The sequence below is a fragment of the Salvelinus sp. IW2-2015 genome, unplaced genomic scaffold (genome assembly GCF_002910315.2).
Source record: "Salvelinus sp. IW2-2015 unplaced genomic scaffold, ASM291031v2 Un_scaffold1055, whole genome shotgun sequence".
Classification (NCBI taxonomy): Eukaryota; Metazoa; Chordata; class Actinopteri; order Salmoniformes; family Salmonidae; genus Salvelinus; species Salvelinus sp. IW2-2015.
Genome location: NW_019942708.1, coordinates 357,148 through 366,627, shown reverse-complemented (window position 1 = coordinate 366,627; position 9,480 = coordinate 357,148). Strand labels below are relative to the sequence as shown.

General features: G+C 44.3%; 1 protein-coding gene across 1 annotated transcript in view; it reads left to right on the top strand.

The window, feature by feature from the left end:
* dclk2a (doublecortin-like kinase 2a) overlaps window positions 1-9,480 on the top strand; it is a 71,846-nt gene that overhangs the window by 58,211 nt on the left and 4,155 nt on the right. The window contains 6 exon segments of the mRNA XM_070438593.1: window positions 3,035-3,142; window positions 3,403-3,456; window positions 5,029-5,123; window positions 6,958-7,039; window positions 8,423-8,528; window positions 9,335-9,392. Of these exon segments, the coding sequence (XP_070294694.1) occupies window positions 3,035-3,142; window positions 3,403-3,456; window positions 5,029-5,123; window positions 6,958-7,039; window positions 8,423-8,528; window positions 9,335-9,392 (503 nt within the window).

Below are 9,480 nucleotides of genomic sequence, written 5' to 3'. Positions count from 1 at the left end.
AACCCTCCACCCCATCTCACCCTCGTATTACTGTTCACCCCTCCCACCCCCATCTCACCCTCCGTATTACTGTCACCCTCCCACCCCCTCTCACCCTCGTATTACTGTCACCCTCCCACCCCCTCTCACCCTCGTATTACTGTCACCCTCCCACCCCCTCTCACCCTCTTATTACTGTCACCCTCCCACCCCCTCTCACCCTCTTATTACTGTCACCCTCCCACCCTCTCTCACCCTCTTTTTACTGTCACCCCTCTCACCCTCTTATTACTGTTCACCCTCTCACCCTCTTTATTACTGTCACCCTCTCACCCTCTTATTACTGTCACCCTCTCACCTCTTTTTACGTCACCCTCTACCCTCTTATTACTGTCACCCTCCCACCCCTCTCACCATCTTAGTACTGTCACCCTCCCACCCCTCTCACCCTCTTATTACTGTCACCCCCGCTCACCCTCTTATTACTGTCACCTCCCACCCCATCTTACCCTCTTATTACTGTCACCCTCCCACCCCTCTTACCCCCTTATTACGGTCACCCTCCCACCCCCTCTTACCCTTATTACTGTCACCCTCCCACCCCCGCTCACCCTCTTATTACTGTCACCCTCCCACCCCATCTTACCCTCTTATTACTGTCACCCTCCCACCCCCTCTTACCCCCTTATTACTGTCACCCTCCCACCCCCTCTTACCCCCTTATTACTGTCACCCTCCCACCCCCTCTTACCCTCTTATACTGTCACCCTCCCACACCCTCTCACCCTCTTATTACTGTCACCCTCATCTCTCTCTTTGTCAACCATACAATTGTGAACGTTCATTTTCTCAGTTGAATGAGACTCATAATTGTTCTAAAAGTGGTTCCGGTGACTCGTGATGCTAAATCATGACTCTAACATAGTGTGATCATCACTCAATATCTTAATTCATTCCTCTCCTCCAAGGGGAGGAGACTATTGATTACAGTATGTGTGAGACTATCGGTCTGAACACACACAGATTCCTGACTTCTGTAGGGGAAAGTGGCTGCAGTCACATTTTGTAGGGTGTAGTTGTAGTAGTACATTCCATTCCAGGGTTCTTCAGTGAATGTCATTATGTGAATATGTACCATCCCCATGTTGAYAAGAAGACGTTCTTGAAAATCACTTAAAAGATGTCCGCAGCGATACCCCCTACTGCAGCAGGATATGGCCTCTTTAGTCCATAGCTAACCCATTGTTATCTTAAGCAGACCGATGTCAGTACAACTCCTCTGCAGTCCCCTATCCTCTGTTCTAGATAAGGTGGAGACAGGATGTACTGTATATAAAATCCAAACAGGCTAATTTCAGACACTTCTCCAAACTATTCCCAAGGTTCTAGCTACATCCTGTTTTCTTAGTGTTGCTCCTGTAACATAACATTTAAAGCTGCAATATGTCACTTTTTGGACAACCTAACAAAATTCACATAGAAATGCGAGGTATAGATCTGTCACTCGCATTGAAAGCAAGTCTAAGCAGCGGTAGATCTGTTCTATGTGCACTATTTCTATATGGCCCATTTTTAAGTTTAGTTTTTGTGTCTTTTTACTTTCGGTTTTGTACACCAGCTGAAAATATATTTCACAGCAGTTTAGATGGTACAATGATTCTCTACACTATACTTGCTTGTTTTTTCACATAAACAGAAATTAGGCAAACTATTAGCATGTTAGCAACAAGGAAATGGCAGAGTGATTTCTGCATAGTGCATCTTTAAAARACACACACACACACACACAGGTGTAAACACTGTTTGTTCTAACGATGAGTGTTTAGTTTCTTCAGCTGAATCTGTTCTTCAGTTGTTTTAGCGCTTCCTTGTCCTACTTCTCCTGCCATGCTCCATTTGAAGAATTAGGTCTTCTCAAAAACAAGTGTTTGCTCTAGGTWCCMCTTTTCAGCTGCTAAGTCTTTGCACAGTGTCTTACAGGAGTCCCAAGGGGCTGTTGCACTGTCAGACTCAATTGTGGAGAACAGTGTCAAATCCAAACACGGTTTAGGGAACGATATAAAAAGTKAACACTGCAAGTAAACAAACTTGCATGGTACAGTAGCTTGCATTGTAGTAAACAGAATCGCACCTGGGGTCTGCTCCAATAACAGGCTTGGGTCARGTCCACTTTATAGGGAATCATTTGTCTCCAATTGGCCACAGCTGGTTGGTACCTCCTCTGTGTTCATGGTGTCATAATAGCGTCTAACACTGTAACACCCCCCAATTAACAGCATCTGACATGAACCCAGACAGTTTAACCACTAGTCTCATTACAGTAACCAGTCATATGCTGCTCCTGAACGCAGCTTGCTCTGTCGTCAACGCTGCTAAAACAACTCTGTATCACAGGCGGTTGGTGGCACCTTAATTGGGGAGGACGGGGCTCGTGGTAGCGGCTGGAGCGGGATCAATGGAATGGTATCAAATACATTGAACACCTGGTTTCCATGTGTTTGATGCCATTCCATTCACTCCGTTCCACCCATTATTATGAGCCGTCCTCCCCTCAACAGCCTCCACTGTTTTATGTGTCTGTGCAGCACCACTAAAACAGTTGAACCACCAACCTCGTTACCCCGACACCTACTGCTCCAGCAGTGCAGCTCTGTCAGCTGGTGTACGCACCTCTGTGAAACGCTACTAACACAACGGCGTTACTAAACACGATAGGGTAATTACCACAGCTTGTGAATTTTTCATGGAGTTATGGCGCGCACAGACACAGACGACTGCACATGTGGTGTTCGTTTGGAAAAAGCAAATGCTTAACTGAGTTTTTTTTGTGGAAAGCTCTGCGTGAATGAAACATTCTTAACTTCTTGAACYCTCCGTACTTAATGCTTTCTCAAAGAGAGCCAATTATATTGAGAGCTAGTTCCTAGCTGGAGCTATTTTAGAARAGTTTGACTGGAACACTGGGGACTCTATTGAATTGTGCTAGATAGGAAATGAGGTCGGTGTGTGACGGTGTGTGAGTGTGGTTTTAACCCTGTSTGTGTTGTCTTCACAGAATGCCGGGTGCTCAAGTCCTCATACTCMGCTCGCTCGCCCACTCCAACGAGGGCTACTGGGAGCAAGAGCCCTGGACTCTCACGCCGTATCAAGTCCCCTGGCATAGGTATACACATGCATGCACGTACACACAAACAAACACACACACAGTTATTGGGTGATGGACTGAGTAACTGATTTTCATCTGACACTAACTAGTGTAATCACCTCAAAAAGAGTTGCAGGAATTTGGCAGGCTACAGGCCATGTGGCCAATTACCGAACATTTATCTTATGCTCAGTTAGAAATTGATTATGAGGCTTTAAGTTGGAAATTGAAACCTCGAGTTGTAAAATTGTTTTTTGCAATTCTCTTTCTCTCTGCAGTAAGAAGACCAATCCATTACTCCACCAGTAGCCAGTCTCCTGTTAAATCCCCAGGTAAGCCTGTTGACATCCTGCACTGCCCACTCTATTGGCCCATTACCCAACCACAACAAACCACTCATTTTCATCTAGCTAGCTATCATTACTAGGACCTTGAGTTTTCCCCTGAGCATGAAGCCCAACCAGGAATAACTCCTGGCCTTAATCATCACCACAATATGTTAACAATAATCACTACATGAGTCTTTCTCAGAGAGGGCACCAATTAAACCCTTTTGAAGTTCCTGAATGCTTGGAGTCTTGGTCAGTGCACCCGTGGCCTGAGGTTGACCTTGTGGCTAACGGGGCCCTGTGAGAGGTCCAGTTAGTCTCTTTCAGACCAGTATATTGTAATGTCAGTCAGACTCCTGCTGTGTAGGGAAGTGCCATCAATTACTCTGAAGGAGCTCTGCTCCACTGTGGACCTCCCTGGCCTGCCACCCTGACCCAAGACTATTTAAAGATCTCTGGATATCTCTCTCTTTCTCCCCCTCTCTTTCTCTGGCCCTTGCTCTCTCTCTTTTTCGCTCTCTATTTTTCTTTCCTCTCTTCCTGCCTCTGGCCCAGAAACTCTCTCTGGCTTCTYCAGTATGCATCTAATCTGAGCACAGACTGGTGCAGGACTGGCTGATACAAACCCATGTACTAAATTAGCCTCAGTGCTTTAGTCTTCAGCTGCTTTCACTGAGCCCTTCTAATTGAATTGAATAATCACATCAGTTGTCTGGCATCACATTCCCTAGTAGGTGCTGTACTGTATTGGTGTTTCTGACTGTTGTTCGCAGGTCCAGATTGGTTGTCTCAGGGAACGGGTACAGCGTGTGGCAGTGTACCTGCCAAGAACCTAGAGTGTGTGGCAGATGAGGCCTTTCACAGAAATACACTACCATTACCAATACAGCCGAGTTCTCCAAAGAAAGGCCATGCCTGGCCCTGTTGTTTGAGGAGAGGACTGTTTGTGACACAGGGAGGTTCCTGGAGGTAGGCTGCTTGAGGTACCCTTGAAACCTCAGGGTCGTAGCTTTTGTGTGGCCTTAGCTGCAGACAGATTATCCAGGCAGCCTACAGAGGCACCTGGGGTGACCCTGCGTGTCTGTCTGCTGGAGCCAAACACAACCTGCTTCCCCCCCACAGGGGACCGGACAGGAAGTTGGACAGTCACACACAGTTCTAGACACGAAACGCCACACTACACCTGAAGAAAATCTAGCACTCTGTGTTAAGGAAAGGTCATGGACTTGAATTCGTAGTGGAGAACTGTTAGTACAGAGCTTTGTCAACTCAGTGAAAGTAAACCCATTCAAAGTGCACTTTGTTGTGTCACAAATGGATTTCCTGCCCTATCGTATATCACTTCCTGTGATAGAGGCATTTCCTTTAGTGTTCWAAGAAATTAAGAAAAATAGAATACACAATGTAATAACAGTAATACACTTTTAAACAGCCACATCTCTCCAGAGTAAAAAGGACTTCCTCTCTCGTTTGCCCTTCCCCACATCAGCACATCCTGTTGGGCCAACCCTAGCCCTATCATTGTCTTACTATGGCTTCCTCCCTCTCTCTTTTCTCTCTCTCTCTCCTCTCCAGTCAATGGTGTCCCCAGCAGTACGATCTCCACCCCCAAGTCCACCAAATCCAACAGCTCCTCCCCCACCAGCCCCCGAAGTATACACAGCTTCAAGGTAAGTCTCACACACACACACACACACACACACACACACACACACACACACTGTGTCTCACACACACACCACCTATAATCTCCAGATAATGATATTGTACGGTATGTACCTGTATAGGAAGAGTGATTGTATATTTAGACATATGCTATAAATAACCATATAGTAGCAAATGATTTAACCTCAAGTGCACTAGATCAGGAATAGTGGTTGGCCAGAACACTTGAATCTGTTGACAGTGGAGACAACAGCACTTAAACTTTCTCAAGATGATTATTACAGTTTGGCAACACCTACACCGTGTTTACTTGGCAGGTCCATAACGTTTGATAGAACTTAGTTACTCTGAAAGACATCACAAAATAACGTATTGAAAAGAAAGATTGATGATGTAATCCACCCAGTTCAAAGGTGTTTCACCTTGAGACTCCTCCTTTAGAGAGTGTACTAAATAATGCATACATTTTTCTAGTCCAGGTAACAGAAATAAGCCTTATGGTCCGTGTARTTCTAGAAGTGTTGAAAGAYCTTCTCTTCCATAATAGAAAYGATTACTGAGATGACTTGGCYGATTCTYTCGRATGTGAAAGCCAAGAATGCTTGAAAAAGCAGTCTTATAATAACCCATATAACCTATTCAAACAGCCATCACAGCTGTCTCTTTTGGAAAAAGCCTCTCGTCAAATTATTCATTATTTTCAACATTGGTCATCATTTCGATCCATTAGAGTTAGTGTTTCCTCTTTCTCTGCCTGATAAGTGACAGTAGGGGAGGCAGACAGTTCCTAACACCCTGTAAGACAGTTCCTAACACCCTGTACTGTTCTGAAGGGCAGAACACTTATTTTACGCTAAATGCATAATTAACACAGTGATATACATACCTGCTCACTTTGTTTTGAGTTTGGGTAGGCACCCAACGTCCACAGAATGGAGAACTGTAAGAGCAATACAGAGAAGACGATTCTACAAAAACACGTTCTTAGCTTTCCATTGAGCTACCTATCTAATAATTGATTTAAAGTCTAATATCAAACATTTTCTTACCAAACTAACTGTGAACAAAAATATACATCCAACATGCGACAATTTCAAAGATTTTACTGAGTTACAGTTCATATAAGGAAATCAGTCAATTGAAATAAATTCAAAAGGCCTGCACAAGTACAGTGAAATGCTTAACTTGCTAGCCCTTCCCYACAGTGCAGTATTCAATATCAAAATAGTATAACAAAAAAAACCACAAGAAATAAGAGAGGGAAAAAAACAAACAGAAGAATGTAAGCCATATACAGGGTAAGTGCCAGTACCAAACTATACATTTTAATTGCGGGGGTGTTTTGTATTAGTTTCCTGTCAGAYCTCTGAAGCACTATAAAACACTACGGGGATCCATGAGCTGGTTATCCTGACACACTCTGCCATGGCATTATATTGGATTTCAAATGCATGCTACTTAAAGCAAAACCATTAGTCAATGTCCCTAGATCCCAGGGCTTAGTTCTGGATCGATGTTATGAAGCGGACCTGTCCTGTTGTATTACTCTGGAGATGTAACTGGCTAATTCGATCGCCCTGCTAGTATTGATGTCAAAACAAAGCATTYGATTGGGAGTCACGTAACCAACAATTGTGCCCAGCTAACCTTGGTCCAGCTAACCTTGACCTCTAATCCATTGTTTGTGCCATATTTGATATTTATAGTTGCCATGGTGTTGCGTGTGTCCAGGTTTTGACTTGAGTGGTGGCTGAAAGGGGAAGGATGCTGACCTCTGTTTTTTTTTCTCTCCTTCCCTCCTCTCTTCATCTCTTACTTTCTTTCTGTCCTCCTTTCCAGATTCCGCCACATCACACGTCTGCCACCAATGTGAACGTGTCTTCACACGGTCTGGAGCTGGCCAATAACATGAGTCCTGAGGGTAGGTGTCCCCTTTGACATTTTCTTCATTTCTGTTTTCTCTCCTCCTCCTCCTTGCCTCGCCACTCTACTCCTGTCCTCATCCCCCCCTTCTCCTCTCAACCTCTCCCTTCTCCTCCCTTCTTCTGTTCTCCTCTCCTCCTTTCTCCTCCCCTCCCTACTCTTCTTCCACTCCCCTCTCCTTTCCTCCCTTCTCTTCTTCTGTTCTCCTCTTCTCCTCTCCTCCCTTCTTCTACTCCTCTCCTCTCTTTACCCTGTGTCATCCTGTCTCCGTGCCAACTCTCACAGCTCCTGCCTGCACCCACTCACCCCTAAACACGTGGCCCAATGCATCCCCAATCCCCCCTAGGGCCTCAATGCAGGTTCAGGTTGTTATATTAGAATTGCTTACTCAGCGACACGTGCCGCATCACAGCAGCACTCACAACAGAGGGACAGAGAAGTGTGATGCGGAGAACAAGTGAAATAACCTGTGTGCTTCTGCGTGAGACAGCCAGGCGGTATCAACACGTCTTTGGGCTGTGTGTCTGCATAATATTACTGGTTGCTCTTTAGGAGAGGCCAGACATTAGTTCTAGGGTAGGAGCTAGGCTGCCTGGGTTAATGGGCAATTAATGAGTTTATCCTTTGATTAGATTAAAACGCATTGATCCTTTATTTCATCCGCTTTGTCTTAACATAAGTTGTGGAAACTCCAAAGAGATCATATTCATTTCACTGCAATGCAAGTTTTACCAGAGTAAGTACTTGTAGGTATTGTGCGTCATTCTARYCTGAGTGTCCAAAACATTATGAACACCTGCTCTTTCCATGACARAGACTGACCAGGTGAATCCAGGTGAAAGCTWTGATCCCTTATTGATGTCACTRGTTAAATCCACRTCAATCAGTGTAGATGAAGGGGAGGYGACKGGTTAKWYAAGGARTTTTAAGCCTTGAGACAATTGAGACATGGATTGTGTGTGCCGTTCAGAGGGTGAATGGTCAAGACACAAGATTTAAGTGCCTTTGAACGGGGTATGATAGTAGGTGCCAGGCGCACCGGTTTGTGTCAAGAACTGCAACGCTGCTGGTTTTTTTTACAGTCAAGTTTCCTGTGTGTATCAAGAATGGTCCACCACCCAAAAGACATCCAGCCAACTTGGCACAGCTGTGGGAAGCATTGGAGTCAACATCGGCCAGCATTCCTGTTGAACTCTTTCGACACCTTGTAGAGTCCTTGCCCTGACTAATTGAGGCTGTTCTGAGGGCAAAGGTGGGGATGCAACTCAAATATTAGGAAGGTGTTCTTAATGTTTTGTTCAGTCTGTATATATGTGGGCAACAGGAAGTAACTGAAAGAGCATTCTGATGTGCCCCGTTGTAACACGTCTCTCCTCATCAGTTAACGGCAACAGCTGTAGCTCTATCACAACCGTCCTGGATAAGTACAAGGTCGGCAAGGTCATAGGAGACGGAAACTTTGCAGTGGTGAAAGACTGTGTAGAACGGTATGTAAATTAAGAATGATATTACATTTCTTTACATCTCATTGATGGATTTAAAACCTAATTTTAACTTCTCGCTTGACCGGAAGTTTCATAGCATACCAATTGTACTTTCATATTTGTAATGAATGTTCACTAGGCTGCTGGACTTAAAAAGCCCTATTTATAAATGACCACGTTGATCAGTAGCTTTCAATGTGACTTAATAAGCGCCARGTCACATGTCATAACTGCTTCTAAGGCTGAATGACTGCAGGCATTTATAGAATATAAGTAAGCATTTACTGTTTGTTTATGTGCGTGTGTGTCTGGGGTTCAGCCCATGAAATCCACTTCATTACCGTTTCCTTTTTGACTCAGCAATTTGTCTGTAATATACAGAGAGAAGACTCCTTCCTCTAATCAGAAGGGCTAGACGCTCCAATACACTGTCACGCACTGTCTGATGCTTCAGCCTATGACTGTGTATGAGGATGCAACACTGTTCAGTCTACTGTTGGATAGAACTTAGAATCTTAGTTTGTGATGAAACAAAAAAATAAGMGCCTTTCAAACTTGTTAAAAAATGTTATGGATTGGCAGATGGTTGCACATGATTTGGGTTGGTTTGAAGGATTTACAGTAAATACGATATACCATGATTTGGGTTGGTTTGAAGGATTTACAGTAAATACGATATACCATGATTTGGGTTGGTTTGAAGGATTTACAGTAAATCGATATACCATGATTTGGGTTGGTTTGAAGGATTTACAGTAAATACGATATACCATCATTTGAAGGACTAGTGTTGCTGTATGTCTTTATAGGTCCACTGGGAAGGAGTATGCACTGAAGATCATTGACAAGGCCAAGTGCAGTGGAAAGGTAAAGAGAGCGAGAGAGAGGAGAATATTGTTGCCACTGTATTTCTTTGACTGTGTCACCCAATAGCAGCTGAGCTCAGCAACCCAGG